The 19,968-nt window shown below is 41.3% G+C and overlaps 1 protein-coding gene across 1 annotated transcript in view; it reads right to left on the minus strand.

Annotated features, from left to right (window-relative positions):
• The window catches only part of LOC148337121 (protein kinase C-binding protein NELL1-like), a 140,141-nt gene that overhangs the window by 100,268 nt on the left and 19,905 nt on the right, over positions 1–19,968 (minus strand). Inside the window, exon 4 of the mRNA XM_088296939.1 lies at positions 7,647–7,817. Within this exon, the coding sequence (XP_088153065.1) occupies positions 7,647–7,817 (171 nt within the window). The remainder of the gene's footprint in view (positions 1–7,646; positions 7,818–19,968) is intronic.

The following is a 19,968-nucleotide window of genomic DNA, read 5'->3' on the forward strand; positions in this document are numbered from 1 at the left end:
TCACACAACAAGAAGTTTGGGGAGCCGCTTCTGACGGCTGATATTTGTTAATTAAATAACTACGAAACCCAGGCCGTGATAGTGCAAAACGGCAAGCAAAAATATATTTAATCAGCATCAAAAGTGGTTAGAAAACTTTGATGAATGTCATCCCATTGGGCAAATAGCTTTGAAAAGCGATGAAACAGAAAAAGGCGTGCGTTCAATATAATACAGATGCATGAGACGGTGCAAAGGTTTTAGCTTTCAACCCAAAAATTAAAGGCAGAGTGCCAGATTTCATCAAATCTTGGCCGTAGTTGCATTCTACCAAATGCAGAGTGAGTAATTAAAGTTTGACAAAGTTACACTATGAGCTGAACCTCTCAAGCAAAATCGCAGAACTGCAACGTGCCGCCCAATACAAACCATTCACAGAAAAGTTTTTATAGTTTTCAATCATTTTTAACTTCTTAGCACACTCGTCTTCCCAAGTCATTTTTCAATCCAATTCAAAAAGGATCACAAAAAAGGTTTTGTTTCACAGCGATTTTATCGTGCGACAAATGTTCCACAACAATATAACATCATACAGTTGTTGACCACGTATATCCACGTTCCAAATGTTTTGCCAGGCTGATATGCTGGGAAAAAAAAATATATATCATTGAGCTCACTGGGATAGCAAATGAGGAATGCAAAATGTCATTTTATGGCTGCTGGACACAAAGGTAATACAACATGCATCATTATAAGACTTTCAAGGTGGATCGCTCCCAGTTTCCCTCCTTCATTAGGCACTGACGCAATGAAACTAATGTCCATAAACTGCCTGCAATTCCATGTATCATTTTTATGATTCCAATTATCAGAAGCCAAAAGTGACCCCGCTCATCCTACCACAATTGCAAGGAATATTTTAGGAAGTGTCCTATATTGGGAAAGGTCAACCTCAATGAAAAATAAACACTAAAGTAAGTGTCAGCCAAACCCAAATTTGAGAGTGACAATTAATTAAATAAAATAAAAACTATGCCGTTTTGGCCAATTTCAGCACCCTTTCAGAGAGAAACAAACCAAAATCTTTTAAACAGCATGTCTCAATGTGACTGCTTTCAAACGAGGACTTTATCGCTTGTGCCGAAGACATCTTTTTCTGAAAAAAAAAAAAAACATGCAAACAGTGGCAAATACAGGACTGTTGCTTGGGTGCCGCTCAAGAAAAATATGTAATGACGCTTCTCCAGCAAAGTCTACATTTACCATGACACATTACTCCCGTAAGTGCAAATCTGAATCTAAAAATACAGTTGTCGGAGTGTATTAAATATATATTTTTTTAGAGAGGAGCAGCAGTTGGTGTGTACCCGTTACGAGCGGTGTCATTCGACGATTTTGCAGTTTCCTGTGAATGTGAAACATTCAACTCTTAGCATTGAGAGAAATATTACTGTTATTGTTGATGTACCAATTATTAAATATCAGCTTTATAATTACGATGCAAACTAATTTATACCTAATTAATAACATGCATAAGTGCGTTGTTACTCTTATTATTTGATACTAAATAAATTGACCATGCCCTTGTGCTCTTCAAAGCACATACTGTACAAAGACATGGGCATTCCATCCCAAGGACGTAAGAGTCCGTCTATCCGTCCCGGGGACAGAACGGTCAGTCCCTCTGTGCTGGAGGGACGCCCATTTTGGAGATTGAGGGCAAAAAGTTGTATAAAAAGGATGGACTAGGCAAAGACAGAAATTGATTTATTTCCGTCCCTTTCATCATCCCTAACCGGGTCAAGTACCCACGGATGCCCATTTCATGACGCGTCACTTGTCTCGTACGTGTTCAACCTATATTCCCATCCCGTCCAAGCAGGAATTAAGAAACGTCTGTCGTTCGCCTCTCTATCCCATGGCTTAATATTTTTTTCTCATGTGCTATTGAAAAAAAGGAAGGACGGAACCGCTTCAAAAGGATGAAGACGAAGGACGCTGATTTTAATGAATGAGGACGGAGGGACATTGACGGAAGGGTGCCCAGGTCGCAAATGGAGGACGGAGGACGGATCGGCAAAATGGGGCACAGTGCCCATCTCTGACGGTACATATACAGTACATGCTGTTAGCGTATAAAACAAGCATCACGCACAAATACTGTTAAGAGTGATATTATTAAGACGGATGGTCTTAAACATTTAATTGCTCAAACAGGACATTCCACTTGAAATCCCCACGGGAAACCAGTAGATATTGAAATTTTGCAGCATTAACCTGAGGGCAAACGCCTCACCTTGATCATGTAAGCATCTTAATCCTGCCGCTAGCCATATACACAGGAGGTCAGCAGATTTTTTTTTTTCCCTCCGCAGACCATTAACAATTCTTTTCCCCCACCACTGGCAGACATTTATACAGTAGGAGGCACCGAGGACCACCACTAAGCTGACTGCTCCGTCATGGCTGAAGTGGCCCAGCCGTAGCAGCTGGGTCTCAAGATGGCGTGCCTTCAGGGGGAAGTTTCTGCCGCCAGAACACACACGCACATTAGCCATGCTGGTGACTGCTACAAATATGTGAAGCTTAAAATGGCTTAAATGAATATTGTGCAGCGGGTAGAAGCAGAAGTGTGTTGTTTATCATTTTTGTTTACAATCACCACAAGGTTCTGCCTTGAGCAATCTATGGCCATTCACAAATGAGACCGATTATTTGCAAAATGTAGTTGTGGCTCTGATTGGATTATGGGTTGATATGTCAGGTGGTCTCCTAGTGACGTTAAATCATCTGCTATTGGAGGTCTGCTTGCAGTTCAACGTACTTTGCACGCTTTACCCTCCTACATGGACTCCAGCAAATCTGTTTCTGCTTCAGCCATGTCAAGGACTCCTCTCGCAAGCTGATATAAAAAGGACTGAGAAGCTGCTTCGATTGGCTGCGAATCAAGTCGGCGGTGTTCACGCCCACAACAGCGCATCCTGTTCATTTCTAATTGTGCCAAGCTGTGAGTATCTGCAAAGATACCAGCACTTGATGTAGACAGCCGCTTGTGTGCACAGTTAGACTTGGAATAGGCATCAATATACAACCCAAGGCATAAAATAGTTCATATTGTAAAAAATTATACACTGAATTAATGTGACCAAGGAAAAATGCTGTATATAAACCATATCCAATTATAGATTATGTAGGACCAAGCTATGACTTTTTGAAAATTCACTTAATATAATAATGTATAACATATTTCCTATTGTGACAATTTCAGAGTATCTCTTTTCCCAGCGTCTGACATGAAATTGCTCCCTGAGCGTTTTCCATGCTGTTCCTAAAGCCTTCTTTCTCTTAAATTCACTGTATGTGAGTGACAGTGAGGCTTTGTTACCTGAATGAAACCAGCATAGAAGGAAAAGGAATGACGCAAGACTGACAATACAAAAAAAAAAAAACACAACTATTCTATGAACAGAAATATTGTCTGATGATTTTGCTTCCGAGCTGCCATAATAGCATTGTGTATTTGTTGGAAACAATACACGCGGAAAATTTGCAATGAGCAACTGAAAAATTGACAGCGATTGCATTCAAATGTCACTCAAGGTTTGCTATACATATCAGGAGATGATGCCATGTAATGTAGAGCGCATGTGGCCTTTTGAGAGTGACCTTTTGATGAAAATGTCCCATTGCAAGCGACTCACACAATGAAGACGCATCTAATCTGTCATCACTTTCACTGATAGAGCATCTTGCAAGCGAAAGTGTGCCCCAGAGGCAAAGCTGTGAGCAAGATTTTTTTATTTTTATTTTTTAAACTGATGAATGAAATGTTCTTGCTATGAGTGCTTGTAGAGTTTTAGACATTTTAGACTTTTTTTTTTTTTTTGTCGCAGCCACTCTAGCAAAATGTGCTTGAAAGCCGAAAAGAAAAGCAAGGAGTGATTGAGTGGATCTTCAGCAAGGGGTCGCTTTTGTTCTGAGCCCATGTTGCACCCCGAGGAAGGAGCCTTTGAGGAGAAACCAAGCTCTGCATTGAGGTTGGCTTTTATCACACTTTTAGCAGAGCATTGTCTAAACTTAGGTGCCAAATAAAAGGCTTCACAGGAGCTGGCATCAGGAACTGAGCGGTAATGAGCCCAACAGCTGAGGCCCTTTGGGAAACACTAGCCAGTGTGCATGTGCACATAAATTGACCTTGTGCAAGTAGAGGACGGACACAAGGTTCGAAGTGACAGGCAGGGCCTATTACTATGATTAGCTATTCTAAAACAAAAACTTGACTCTGAGTGACAAGGATGTATGTGAATATATTGGGTGTGTGCCACTAATTCACTTTCGAGAATATGGAGACACATTTGCATAATGCAATCGAGTACTGTAAATGCATGACCTTGTCCATGCTCCGGAATACGTTTGGAGGTAACGTCACGCAAATGTGTTGGTGTGATGAAAAAGGCCGAGAGCAAAGCACTATTATCCAATAAATGCATTGTTTATCAGTTCATTTGTATACTGTATGGCTGCTCTTTCTGAGCAAGATGGATGTATTCATTTTCAAGCATATTGCCAGGTGACTTTCCATGCCCATAAATAAAACATCCTGTGAAGAGCCAACGTTTTCGGGTAAAACGGAGAAGCACTTTGCTTATGTAAAGCACTTTTGAAGTTGCTACTCATTTTATTGATGGGCCTCGGTCAGCGAGCATGAGGATTTAGAATAAAAACTCGAGGTGCAGAATCTACAATTCTGAATCGATGAAAATTGAAGCACGATGCACTCATTTTAAGTTAAAGTAACACCTTAAAACGATAGAAAAAAAAAAATCCAACTTAAATTGAATGTGTTTATCACATTGCTGCAGCTGCTTTCGTACTGATGTGGTCAGTTTAGTGTGCATGGAACAAACGTTAGGCTGCACTAAAATGTTCAATGAATATGCTCATACATAAGGTTGATATTTTCACACTACAACGCAACTATTTAAAAAACTCATCACATGGCAATTTTTATGCTGCTTGCACCGTAAGTATGCCCCGTTTTTGTATACACATCGGATACGTACGTAAGTCTAACACTGATGGCACAAGACACCTGATGTTTCTTATTATAAAAAGTCTGTTTATATTTTAGACCTTTGGGCATACTGACTAACAATGTTGAAGTCTGAGTGATGCCATCTATTAAATTGGAGTAAGCTACAGGGAGAGCAAGTAAGTCAGGACATCCTAAGTGGAAACCCATGTACACGATGGAATGGAGTCACCAGAGGCTTGTTTTGTTGTTAAAATGACAGAGTGGAATCTGGTGTAGACAGGGAAGCAACTTCGGGGATGCACGCTAATTAGCAGGAGTCCCAAAAATTCCATCGCAAAAAAAAAAAAAAATTCTAGAAAGTATAACCATATGGCGTCACCCCCGCAAACAAAAGCATGCGAGACACGCAGGGTGACGTGACATTTGGTGTTTGGTCTGAACCGAGCATTAATTACTACTCCGTAAAAGTTCTCCTCAGGGTCTTTCACTTGTATAGCGCTTTTCCGCCTATTAAGACACTCAAAGCACTTCACATTGACTTTGCGTCAACCTGCTGATGACACATCATCAGAAGCAATTGGGGTTTCGCTATCTTGCTCGAGGGCACTTCGACATGGATCGATCCCACAACCTTTGGGTTGAGAGGCGAGCACTCTCCCACTGAGCCATGCCGCCCACCTGGCATACGACTAAAGTGCTGAGAAGATAATTTGCTGCGTTTTGGCAGCTGTTTGAAAAAGTGATTTGCCAGCGAGCGGTGTCACCTGCTACTGCTGGGTCGTGGTGAAATGTAGATTAGAAACAACGCGTTCGAGCAGAGAATGGGGCCAATCTTTCTGTTTTAAATTGACACTGAGCATGTCTGTCAGACTGGCTTGGTAACCATGGCAATTCTCACTCATTGATTCACAGCACCATGTTGTGTACCATCTAAACTGTTTTTTTTTTGTAAGCTGGAAGGTCATGAAGTAAAACGTTGGGGTGTTTTGACCCGAGGAGTGTGATTTATTTATTTTTTTAAGAATATTGATCCTGGTGAGTGTCTTTAGTTTGAATGTGCGCTATTAGCATTTTAATCAGGTGTGATGGAGGAGGGAGACATGTAAAATGGGCTGGACAGGGGCTCTCAACGACCACACTCGGGCATACCTGGCTTGAAGAATAGTTTTTCTTTTATTTTTTATTTAATTTTTAAATTTTATTTTATGTGCAGTTTTTTTTGTTGTTTTGCTGTTGGGGGGGTGTCTTTACTCTATGTACAGTTTGCCATTGCCAATCTCATCGTAACCCAGTGCTTCTCAATTATTTTCTGTTACGCCCCACCCAGCAAGACGAAAACAATTTGCGCCCCACCACCACCCACTCTCGGCCGCAACTATAAATAAAAGCAAAAGGAACCTACACCGTAGAGTTAAGACTTGCGGAGGAGAGCGCCACTGCCTACTACTGGAGTGGATGTGCAATTACATTTTATTGTAGTGCAGCGGGGAAAAAAGCATGTTCCCCAGGTTCACACGCGCCTCCCTCAGCATCACAGTGCGCCCCCCCGAGGGGGGCCTGCCCCACTATTTGAGAAGCACTGTCATATCCTAATTAAGGGATCCCTAAATCGAATAGCTTCAGACAGCTTGATAAAACTGCAAGCCACTGATTTATTTTCCCCCTGATCACTCAGTAGAAGTGTGACACTGAGCTTCTGAAGAATCCTTGTCATTTTGCTTTCGACAAACATCAAATGTGCTGACGCCTTGCCCCCACTAGCCTCGCCTTGTCGTAGGCACACACTTCAAAGGGCCGTATCTGGTACAATTTGATACGGAAACTCGTACACAAGCAAGGTATCAAACTCCAAACCTCACCTCAAACCTGTGCTGCCCAGCAATTGCATACGAGCAGAAAAATCTTAATACGATTTTAAGCAGGCATGTTTTCATCTGTTCATCTTTACGCCCCCCTCATGCCGGCTTTTATCTTCGGAACAGAGACGGCCCACAGACGTTGCAGCTATAATTAATCGACAAAGCGCTAGCCTGATGGGAGTAATAGGCGTCTGGGAAAAAAAAAAAAAAAAAGAGAAAAATCAATACTACAACACAACTGTGAATCATACAACTTTTCATCCTGGATGGGTGACAGAGGCATTAGCGCTTTTCAAATTTGTGCCGCTTGTTTGCTAAGTGGCTGGCTTGCAGCGAGTGCATTGGGGGCAGAACAAGTGATGCCATGCTGACTCCAGAGGGGGGGTGGAGCGGACGACTGAGAGGGATCATCACCTCTGAAGAGCATGTTTATAGATCAGCTCTGACGGAGAGCTCTTGCAGAAAGGGGCCTTGACCGCCCAATCGATGAGCGATTATATCATTGTTAACTTCCACTTTATTATGGGTTGTGTGTTCTGGGTGCACCACCTCCAAGAGGCATTAAGAAATACCATTTTTATTATACTCATGTGTGGTTGTTATAATGTGTTGGGGTATTTCTATAACCAACACTGTTAACAATGCGTCATATCAGAGAGCGCAGCATTCAAATGCTGAGCTGCAAATACCCGCAACTTATTTGCCATAAGTGACAGCATCGAAATGACTTCACACCGAGGTGTTACGTGTGTACTGTACTGTTTGTGGGGTACCTGTTACAATCGACGTGCAGCAGTAGGTGGGAGGAGCTTATAGTGAGGGCAATTTTGTGCCACTGGCCATCAGCGAGACGGTAGGGGAAGGACTCGGTGCGGGGCTTGCCCTTGAAGCGGTAGTGGTAACGGATCTCCTCACGAACACCGCTGCTCTCCAACTCAAAGTAGCTAAATGGGAGGGGAGAAGGTGAAAAGTCAGACACGGTTTCCTACATCGGGTGTGCACCTCATAAGAATTAAAGATATTCCTCCAGAGCTTTCGCAACTTAATTAGACAAACAGTTCATATTATCTTATGCTGACCCTTTTGCAAGAACATAAAACAGTAACTATCCATATCAATGTTTTTGTTTTTTAAATTTACACAAAAATATACTGACACCGTCCGGAAAATGATGGTGGCATTAACTCGAAATGTCGTGATTTTAAGACAAAGGCTGAAATCAAATGTTTTTTTAAACTCTTAATGAGGCTCGCTGCTTCAGGATTGAAGGCATGTTCAAAACGCAATGTTTCAGATCCTTCCGTAGATATTCGATAGGCTTTAGATCAGAGATCATGGAATGTTTCTTCAGCATAGTCCGATGTTTTGGTCTCAGCATTCAAAGTCAAACAATAAAGCAAATAATAGAGTAAAAAGCACAAAAACAATAAAACCAGCAACCAAGTCTCATGCAGGGTCAAAAGGCAAAGAATAAAAATTTGTTTTACATGGAGTTTTAAAGATTTGAAGCGAGGCGTGGAGGCTTGCCTAACATTTAGCGGTTGGTCATTCCAAAGAAGGCGAAAAGGCTCGATCCCCTCGGAGCCTTTGCTCTGTACTCTGTAAATCTCATCGTGGCTGTCCAGCAGACCTGAGGCACCGGGCAGGTGCGTAAGAGTGAAGGAGCTTAGCGAGGTAAGGTGAGACCATTTAAAGATATAAATAAATAATATAACCTTATAAAGAACTGTAAAATTCACAGGGAGCCATTGAAGGTACGCCAGAGTAGGAGTTATGTGCTCCCTCAAATGAGTACCAGTCAAAAGGTGAGCAGCAGTATTTTGGACCAACTGGAGACGCTTGATGGAGGATTATACAATACACTCCAACTTTTTTCATATGGCGCATTTCCCAACAGCTGGAGCTGTAACAAAGCACTTAACATGTGGTGTAATATATATAAGCAGGAAATTAGAACACAAATTAAAACACATAAACACATATACGGTAGCTACCTGAAGAACCGCAGAACAGCAATAGTCTCATGTTGAGTCAAAAGCTAAAGAATAAAAATCAGTTTCAAACGGGTTTTAAAAGGAGGCAGAGAGGGGGACGCTAAAAATGCATTTTCAACTATACTAAAATGTACAGCGCACCTTAATATAGACGACTGAAATCTGAAGACACCTGTGGCAAATTTCAATGCGACTAGTACTTTACCAGAGTAAACTACAACCACACTATTTTCCACTCAGCTCTTATGATTTCCTGCCCAAACAGTAGCATTGAGTCAAACTACACGCATATCAAAAAAAGAAAATCACTGAAAAAAAATAATTTTCCCCTCCCTTTTAGCGACTATCAGTTTTTTTTTCTTCTATAACTTCAGGCACTTGACCTGTATTCTAACATTGTGTGGAGCCTCATCAGCCATGCTGAATTAGGAGGCAGCCAGCCGCAGCAGCAGCAGCAACAGCTTCAAAGCTGCAGGCAACTCGTCGTGGCATTTTAGCCTCCCCGTGGCAGCAGATGACCTGAACAGTGGAAACTTTGGCACAAAACGGACATGTTAACGACGGAACCACTGTCAAATGATTGGTAACGTGAAAAACATTTCCCAAAGCTAGCAACCTCCTTGCCAATTCGAATATACTGGCGCACACAAAAACCCACACACAATAGTGTTGGAATCAAGCCCATTCAATACCAAAAGCTCAAGAGTATAATGCATATTAATGAAGAGGGAGAGCGTACCCATCCCACAGAATATCAATGTGGGCAATGCTGTAGTAGACTGATGCATTTCCCTGTTTGGAAAATTAAATCAAACTGAGAAGAAGTCAACCATACCCAATGCAGACAACGCAATTAATCACATATAAAACACGATCATCTTACCGACAGATGATCTTGAAATTAGTTTGGTGTGAACCGTTGAGTAGAAATGAATAAATTCAAATTTCAAAGGTTGAGGTTTGCTTTCAAGATCTGAGTGTACATTAAATACAGAAAAAAAAAAATCAAACGTACTTTAGAAATATACTGTGTGATCAATCAATTCAATGGGAAAATAAATGGGAGGAAGCCTAGCCAATCATGTATAATTACAAAGCTCAACCTTTGTGACACATCGAATGATGGCCCATCAGCCACCCACTCGGGCCAGATCATAATTATACCACATGAACGCTGCATTTATAGTCGATCAAAACAAAATAAATTAAGTGTCACAAAGAAGTGCTTTATGTATAAGAAGAAGTTGCATTTCCACTGCATGCCGCAGTGATAGTGTTCCAACAGCACCAACGTGTGTGTCTGAGCATCACAGATAAAAAGGGATGTAAATAAAGTCACAGCAGGCCAGCTCCAGCACCAGTCATCAAGCGCCGTGTCATCACTCTGAAATGAAATGAATATATCACAGTGTGGCCGCTGACCTGACAGCTCGTCTCCATCAATGATACTTGTCAACTCCAGAAGATTCATTTGCATTGAGTGAAGACTAAAGCGATAATAAAAGCTCTCCAGCATCGGCTCCTCAGGTGATAGAAGCCTTGTCAAAGTTTTGAGAGGCTTCACCGGATTCGCTGAGTGGGCAGACACACCTTTATCTTGATTCGACTCATGAAATAATCACCAAAGCCATTAACTCCACTTCACAGCCGGCATTTGTTTTATAGAACATTTAGTGGGAGCTGTTGTAATAGAGAATATTTAATGAGGGGGAATAATCTACTGGCAAGCTGTAATAAACAAGGCCTGACACACAATGAAAAAGAAAATCTGTTTAAGTGTCTCTGCATTGCACTAAATACAAACAGAGAGTCATTCTAGATTTTAACTGCTGTCTTTTTTTTATGGATAACATATACACAACCTGCTTTTTACTTGAGGAAATAAGCATCCGCAATGCACTTAAACATTTCTATGTTTAGCCCATTTTGGATTCTGTGATAGCAAAGAAATCCAAGGTTGATGTTACTTTTTTGAAACGTAAAAAATTAAACGAACGAATCTCAAATCTATGCTTGTTTACCTCCGAGATAATCAGATTTTTAATCATTTAATTCTTGACTAGTAGTAAATTCTAAACACATACACAGTTACCCATTTTGTACACAAAAAAATTCACTTTTATGTCATTTTTTTCTCAGGAAAAATAAACTGGCATGCGTCTTCAGTACCATATCATGTTGTGACATCAGTGAAAGGAATGGAGACAATTATTACAGTCTGAAATGCTCAACTACGTTGCTTATGATGTCCGGAAATTGCAATCAATTGCGATGTATGCCCACTTCAAGTTCTGAAAATGTCAAAAAAAGAACCCTACATCTCACGGTACGATATCTTCAGGATGTTGTTGCTATGGCAACGTATTATTGTTGTATTGTGAAAAAAAAATAAGTTGGGGCGGAAAAGCTACAGTGTCGAAAGTAAAGAGCCAGGACTGCAAACCTTTTAAATGAGGTGAAGTAAACACCATGTAGAGACTAAGTAAGCGCTTTTTTTTTTTAAAAAATGTGTATTTTATCGACAATGACTATGTTTTCGTATCAAACTTGCAAATCAATGCACAAACATATCAAAGAAATTATTTTGTCCAGTAGCTGAACCGGGCGAGCAGCGCCACAACCGAAGGTGGAAAAAAGCCATCGCTCCAAAGGGCGGCGGCTTGATCATGGTAAGCCATTTTATTCCAAAACATTTCATTTTTCCAAGTTAAAATCATTGAAATGATTGCTGCAAACTCTGGCTTGGGCCATCCATTTTTGTTTTATTTTGCTTCATTCTTAAACTTTCAGCCTTATCACTCGTCTTTTCACCTCCAGGACATTGTTAACTAACGGTTCATTTACGATAACCCCAACTCTATTTCTCTCCCCATCGACACCATGGAAAAACAATTTGAACCCTACTCCTAAATTCTTGGCCTTAATGCCACGCCACCTGGTTCCCAGAATATCTACTTTTCTCTTAATCATCATGTCAAGCAACTCCCTAGCTTTTTCTGTCTGTCCCAACATTGACATCCCCCAATTTCGGGTCTTGACGCTAGCGCTTTCCTCTTCTTTTTCTCTCTAGTGAACCTTGAACTTGAAGATTTGTCATCGACCTAGAGTGGCTGAATATCCACGGGTAGGGATGTAAAGAGTCATCGAAAATCAATTTTAACTGCTTAAAAAATGTATTAGTAAAAAACAAAAAAAAACAACACACAACATACCGCATCTGTAGGTTATATTATGCATACTAGACAAGCAAAAGAAAATAGTTTGTATTAAGGTTAATTTAAACAAAATTAAAATTCAATTAAAGTGCTTGTTTTAGTTTACTTTGGCACAGGACAAAGTCAAATTTATTTATATGGTTTCATTCCCATCTACATAAAAAAATAGCCCAAGGAAAGTATTTCTGTTAGTATTTATAGGTCATTTTGCTGAATTAGTGCAACTCGGCATCGTGTATAGTTTTTGCTTCCATTTAAAATACACTAAACTTTTACAAATCAATGCAAATTGCTTCTGAGGATGGCGGCAGCACCACACAAGTGCTCCGAGACAAGCATGAAAAAAATCGAATCAAATCGATATCAAGGGACTGAAAATCGAAAATCGAATTGAATCGGGGCTTGAGTGAATCGTTACATCCCAAGCCACAGACAATCTGTAGGTTAACGGCGCTGATGGCTGGACCGAGACTGATCTCCTATGGAATTATTTCGATAAATGCTCAGAAGCGTGACGCCGGATGCCCATCATGACATAACTCTCTGAATTTACACAAGCATGGGACTGACCAACAGGTTGCATTGAAGTGGTCTTCATCAAAATAGATGTGCTTCATTTCTCAGGGAAAAGTTTGGCTGCCTGTGATTGCAGGGAGGGCTGTATATCATCAATGCCCTTTCCCTTCAACCCTGGTGTCACACATCTGCTTTATGGAGGGCAGATGACAGCCAATTATCCATTTAGAAGGGAGGCGTCAACACTTTGGGACTTGTCAATGGAAAGAGAGACTCCAAACCACAAAATGCAATAGGGAGAAAGCACAGACGTGTGATTCTCTGACAACTGCTCTTTAGATCACGTCACAGGGAGAAAATACTTGATGGAAATTTCTGGACCAGGCAGATATTCTCATTGCACCCTGCTATGACGACTGATAGGTGCATCTTTCAACACTAACTCTAACACAGATATATTGATTAGTTCAATGTGATGAAGAGAAAGTGATATACATTTTCAGTTTGCAATGATACCGTATGCCGCAAAGTGGAGCACCAGACATCCAACGGCCATCCAATGTAGACTGTTGTCAATTACCGAGGCCTTAAAAACCAGGCCGCATCTTAGTATGTGTTCATATCGGGGTTTTTTTTTTTTTGTTTTTTATCTTGACATATGGTATATAATAAGAACTTTTTTTGCAGAAAAATCTAAAGAAATGAACCTGTGTACAGGTTATTTACCCATTAGCTGTTAAATTGCAGTAAGCGATGCAAATGCATTCATCATTTCCGCACCCGCTCTCAAGTGCCGTCGATCATCTCTGAAACATTCTCACTTGTCCTGGAATTTTTTTTATGAATTGAAAGAGACTAAGTACTCTTAAATGACAAGTGAACCTGCCCAGCACCACTGACAGACCAAGATTTTCCCAACAGAGGCGGGATGAAGGAGATTTGGAGCTAGTCCTGTGAGCAGCGACTTCAATTACGTAGGTCTGAGGGGCGCTTCCCGTTGACAGTGATCTCGTCAAATGCTTTCAAAAAAAAAAAAAAAAAAAGGAACAATGAGCTTTGAAACAAAAAGAAAACCGACATCTGAGCTACAGGATAAACACAAACGTCAGGTATCAATGTTGAGAACTGTGGAGCTGTTCTAGACCTGAGAACAAAACACCAGAGAAAACGGTGAACAATTGATAGGTTTCTTTTTACCACTCTATGCAGCACTGGCTCGATATAATGTGGGGAAAAAAAAACATATAAATTTGACACACCACACAAAAGAGCATTGTCTACCAAATGTCATTGAACACAAAAATTGCCAAGTGCAGTTCATTAAATCAGTCTTCAAAATATCGAAAAACAAGACATCCCTCAGCTTTCAGATGCATTATGTGCTGAAATCTGTGGTCGCAATCATTCCGTGAGCCACAATCACATTGCGGTATGTGTTTAATTAAAGGTTAACGTTCCCTTAAGCGTCCCTGTTAAATGGACCCACACACTAAGACAACACCAAGCGATGCAGTGACGTATTAGACAACCCCTCCACCGGAAGACTGTGAGGCCACGAGTTGGTCACCAGCGAGCGTAATACACAACTACCGTATTTTCGCAGCCAGAAGGCGCACTTTAAAGTCCTGAAACTCGTCCAGAAAAGCCAGGGCGACTTTTGAGGCGGAGCGCCCATTATGTGGACCAAGTACACCAAGTGCACCGCTGGGCGGACTGCGAACATTAACTGCCTGCACACTGCTCATATAGAGAGAAGGCGGGCGTGGCTAACGACAGCAGGCGGACGTGAGAGGGGAGATGGGCGTGAATGACAACGCAAAGGCACGCCCCCAGTGCAAAGCAGCCCCCAATCCCCCTATATGGGCAAACGTGTCTGCTAGCTCTGTTGTTAGGGCTTTCGCAAAAACCGGCATCATGAGGAGCCGCACGCAGCAGCGACACGGGGAATCTGACAATGACGAGAGGGAACCTGGCGTGTTTGTGGGAGAACTTGCCCAGCTGTTTATTTCTGATACAGAAGACGATTTTGATGGATTTGTGGATGATGACTGATTCATAATAATGTGAGTACATTGTTAAATAGTTCAATGAAATCCAACCAAACTCAGTTTTGCTCCTGCTGCCTTTTTAAAAACAGCTAGCCACGCTAGCCATGCTATCGTCTGTTTTAGTGTGCATGCATGTAAACTAAGGTATTGTATGGTAGGCTGGGAGGCGTAATTTTGCTGGGCCTACACTCTTATGCTATTCAGTTGATTTGGGGTGATAGTTTTAGTTTTGATGTAACACCGTGACCGCACATCGTTTGTTGATGAGTGACTTGCTCACACCGGCATTGTGTCGGCATCCCATCTGAGGGGCTGCGCGGCAACGAGACGGCGAGGCAGACTGATAATGACTCTCGTGTTTGGTGGAGAACGTGTCCAGCTGTTTATCTAGCATACAGAAGACAAGGACTTGGTGCATTTCTGGATGAGGACAACTTCAGCACGTTGTTAAAAGCTAAAATAAAGTACCACCCAACTCCCGCTGCCATTTTAGGCAACTGAGCAGCCAGCGCGACTACGGTAACTTTCCCTGAAGTGTCTCTCTGTCTCTGCTCATCCCACATTTGCAATATATGCAAACTGATGAGCAGGAGAGGCTCATAGACCTTAAGAATGACAAGAGTAGAGCAATTCGGCAGAGCTGCACACGGTGCATCTTTTGTTTTTTTGAGTACTCACAAGGATAGAGCAGTGGCGAAACAGCGCTTTGAGTTTATCACAGAGCTATTGCAACTAAGCGACGATAAGTGTTACTGAGTCTACTGAGGAGAAGTGCTGGCTGGACAGAAATGCTTTCTGTTTGTAGTATTCAGGCCCAAACGGCAGCACAAAGAAGTGTTGAAAGGGCCTTATGATTTTACAGCGGGGACTGAGAAATGCTTGCATTCAAATGCTGTTTTCACTTTGAGGATGAGCAGGGTGACGGATGAGTGAAAATTGCTGTTTCCTTGTTGTTGAGCTGGCAGAGGAGGTGGTGGGAGGGAACAGAAGATGCTTGGCCTGTACTGTGAGAAAAATGATGAACAAGGCGGCAGAGGGAATTATGGAACGGTCCATATGATCGAGCTAGCTGTCTGTTTGACAGTATGGGAGGTTTGCGTTATAATGGAAAAGAATAGGCAGCGACTCAGGCCCTAATAGGGCCTTCAGAGTGATTCGCAGGTTCACAGAGGAACACAAGTCAGCATCGAGCCATTGGAGGTTCTGTCCATCTCCCTGACTGTAATTACGGCCCACTTGCAGCATGGAAGTCTGACTCACAACAACGGCTTTTCTCAAAACACTCCCAGCCTGCTGCTGCCTGGCTTGGCAACACTTCCAGTTTTGTTTAAAATTGCACTCAGCAGGATTTTGCCCCAAAGTCTTTTTCATTTGATCATTCATGGCTCGCACATTACATAAATTGCAGATTAATTAAGATGTTCACAATGAGTATTTTTGCAAGGAAAATAATTTTCAGACTGGAATCAGGTTTGAATTTCCCGCACGCTTTCACCGCATGTGACATCATGCACCTTATCGTCGTTGTCTCTCAGGAATTTGAGTGGTGGTGAGAACTGAAATCGGACTTCAGCTCGACTCCAAAAGTAAGAAATGATGACATTGTCATTGAGAAATAAACGTGTTGTGTTATTTTCAATTAGCAGTTACCTCAAGCTCACCGACTCTTCAATTCAAACCGAGGGTGAAAGTGAAAAGAATGGCTAAATTTAGCGTGAAAGGAACGCCAACAATGGATAAAATTGAAAAATATAATGTTATGTATAAAAGATGTTCCATTCCGCAGCTTTCCATTCAGGCTAAATGTCGCCCTGTTTTTCTCTGAAACGATAGCACATTGTTGCTACAGCATGCTAGCGGAATGTAAACGTCATTATGCCAAGAGCATTCGTGGCCGTATCATACCGAGCACAGAATTTTTTTTTTTCCCCAATCGTCACTTTTTACGACGATTCCAGCCTCTGTGCCCGAGTCTATCAGTCGTGTTTGTACGAGAACGTGCAACGTGCACGCGAAGAGAGGAGTGTGCAATTTCATTTTTCGGCCACAGGTGGCAGCAGTGATTAGAAACTCCAAATTCTGCACAGTGCATCTTTAACCGTGTGAAGAAAGTGAATGTTATGCGGCAACCGGAAGTCCACCAGTCTGTCATTATTATAGTTTTTAATATAATTTGTTTTCAAGACTATTTCCTGACCAAGTCCTTGTTTACATGAGTAGCATGTTCCAATAATCTACCTCGAATTAGCTCATATCCAAATGACGTAATGATCACGATATGTCTAATTGTCTACAACTATACAAGATTTGTGCTTTGTGATTTTTGCTGTTTTGACAGGTTGATTTTAATATGAGTCAAAATGAGTACAAAAAAAAAAGAACACACTTATGGGTGAGGTGGGATTACAAGTACATATTTTTTCAGAATGACGTAGGGATGCAATGGAGTTTTTAACTGACTGAAATTGCAATTGTAGATTATATGTGTAAACCAGCACGCGACTTCGTAAAGTCAGGATAGTTAAATGTTTGGTCATTACTGTTTAACTGACCCCATGTCAGATCAAGAACGGAGATGGGGAAAAATAATATCACTCAATTGATGCATTCACCTTTATCGGTACTCATCGCAATTAATAGCATGACTGAAAAAAAAGCAACAGTGGTTATTTTGCCTTCACCACTCGCAGACAGTTTTGTTTCCCTCGTGGCTCTTTAATTTAATCTTCCTGGGTTTGTCGTTTTCCCTTTCTTGACTCCTAGCATTAACAAAGACATTACACACTATGACGAATGTTCACATTCACTGTGTGAGTTGTATTTTTTTTTTAAACAGAACAGAAAACATTTGCTTTGCACCTTGAGAAAGAGGAAATCAATTTAGCCTGCCCTTTAAAACAACTTGTGCAGTTTGTACAGTTTCTCAGGGACCTGCGTGCGAACTCATTGTTGCTACTCACAGACGTCTTACAGCCAAACTCAAACGAAACAACCAGTCAGAGACTTCCTTACAACTTTGGCCGCAGCACATACAGGGTGTCCCACAAGTTACTCTCTGCTGCTTTTTTGCAATTTGGTATCAGATGTCATTTAAGCAGGCTTGAGGCCATCAGCATTTCAAAGATTTGGCTTTGTTGATTTTGTAAGGATACATTTCCTTGCCCATGGCTCGCCAACTGACATTGGAACAGCGTTGAAAAATTGCCTCCCGGCAAAATCGTTTTTCTGTCCCTGTCTGTTGTTCAGCACCACTCTGAAAAGCTTTATGGCCATCACATTGCTCCACCGTGTTTTACAATTCTTGTCATTCACGGCTCGTTTCTCAGAACAGGATCTCTTCTTGACAAACCACACGGCGGAAGGTCTACTAATACCACCACAGATGAAAACTTCAAGAACATGTAGAAGTAAAGCTTTATCACTTTCAGAAGCATCCACTGAATCAAGGTTTTGTTGACGGTGAGTTTCAGTGCAGCCCTCAGGATTGACTTTCCTCATCTTTGTGCTAACGCCAGCTCGAGCAGCGCTGTATGGTGGCAGTGAACTCAACTCAACTCACAGCATGCAGCAGTTGAGGCTTCAAGCTGTTTATTGCCACCGCCACTTGACGTTAACTCTGAATTTAATTAAAAATTTGTATTTCAACAACCACATAGCTTTGCCTTAGGAAAGTTTGTTTGTTTAGCCTAATGCTAAATATGGGCTAATGAGCATTTAAACAACTGATATTTGAAAACTGCGTGTAGCGATGCATGTAGACGGATATATTTATCCTCTGCAAAGAATGACTTATTGAAACGCTGCGATAGTTTAATGTACATTCAGCCACTCTGGTCCTCGTCTATGGAATAGCCTGCCGGAGGACATCAGGTCCGCAGAGACTGTTGATATTTTTAAAAGGAGGCTCAAGACTCACCTTTTTAGTTTGGCTTTTAAATAATTTATCTTAGTCTTTTAATTCAGGACTGTCATTTTATCTATTATCATTGTCTTTAATTTTTTTTTTTAGCTTCTTTGTCTTTTAGTATCATCATTTGTCTAATATATTTTAGCTCCGTCGTTTTATATTATTGTCTTTTAATTTTTAGCTTCTTCTATGTCTTTTAGTATCATAATTTTTCTTATATATTTTAGCTCCGTCTTTTTATATTATTGTCTTTTAATTTTTAGCTTCTTTTTCTTTTAGCATTATCATTTTCTTTTATATATTTTAGCTCCAGTGTTTCCTCAAGGGGGGCCTCCGCGCTGGGAGGTGTGGCTGGCCTTCTCACAGGGGGCTTCATCCCGGAGGCTCCTTAGGCCCGGCGGACTGGGGCCCTCTGCACTATGTGTAGGGTCTACCCCGGTCAGTCTGGGCCAGGGGTCTGTGTGTTGGCGGAGCTCCCTGTGGCCGTGGGCCGCCATCCCTCTCAGCGCGGATGACCTACCCTGGGTACATTTTCTCATATGGTTTCTCTGTGCCTTGCCATGTCTTTCTGTCTTTCTACTAAGATGGTTTATTAAGTTGTGTGAATGCGAGTGTTCTGTGTGTATGCGAGTTCAGGCGTGTATGTGGATGTGTCTTGTGTTTATGTTGAATGGGTGGAATGGGTTTTAGTTTTTTGTTGTAATTTGGATGTTTTTATTGTACAGCACTTTGAGCTGCATTTTATGTATGAAAAGTGCTCTATAAATAAAATTTGATTGATTGATTGATTGATAGTTTACTGTACAGTATACCCTTGTGTGTACTCTACTGATGGAGTAATTGTGTATATATGTTATCATACAAAAACACATTCTACTGCACTCTAGTAGTGATAGACCAATATGCTTTTTTCAGGGCCGATACCGATTATTAGTAGTCATGGAGGCCGATAACCGATATTTGAAGCCGATATTCATTTTTAGAAAAAAAGGAGTTAAACGGTGTCAAAATTTTGAAAAATAAAAACTCCAAAACTTGACTTAGTTTAAATGCCTTTGAGCAATATTTAAACGATTTCAGTCATTAACAACATGTTGAAGCTTTTTTAAGATCTTGGAAAATAGTCTATTTTGTTGTAGTAGACTGACATTTATTCAAATTTGGGCAAAGTCTGTCGCTTTACCGTCCTCTGTAGCGGGTCCACTCCCATAGTGCGTGTGACTCGAGGAAAAAAAGCAAACAGGCGGCTTACTGCTGATTGGCTGCACAAGGAACCAATGAAATCGTCTTGTGGGCGGGCCAATCTGTTTCTGCAGGCAGGCCCACCAGACCAGCAGAGAGAGCGAGAGAGAAGTGTGTTGCAGCGAGCCAAAATAAACCAGCTTTCATTATATCGGCCTTGAAAGTTAAAAATA

This window comes from Idiotropiscis lumnitzeri, chromosome 5 (genome assembly GCF_059441095.1).
Source record: "Idiotropiscis lumnitzeri isolate Australia: NSW breed Sydney's pygmy pipehorse chromosome 5, RoL_Ilum_1.0, whole genome shotgun sequence".
NCBI classification, from domain to species: Eukaryota; Metazoa; Chordata; class Actinopteri; order Syngnathiformes; family Syngnathidae; genus Idiotropiscis; species Idiotropiscis lumnitzeri.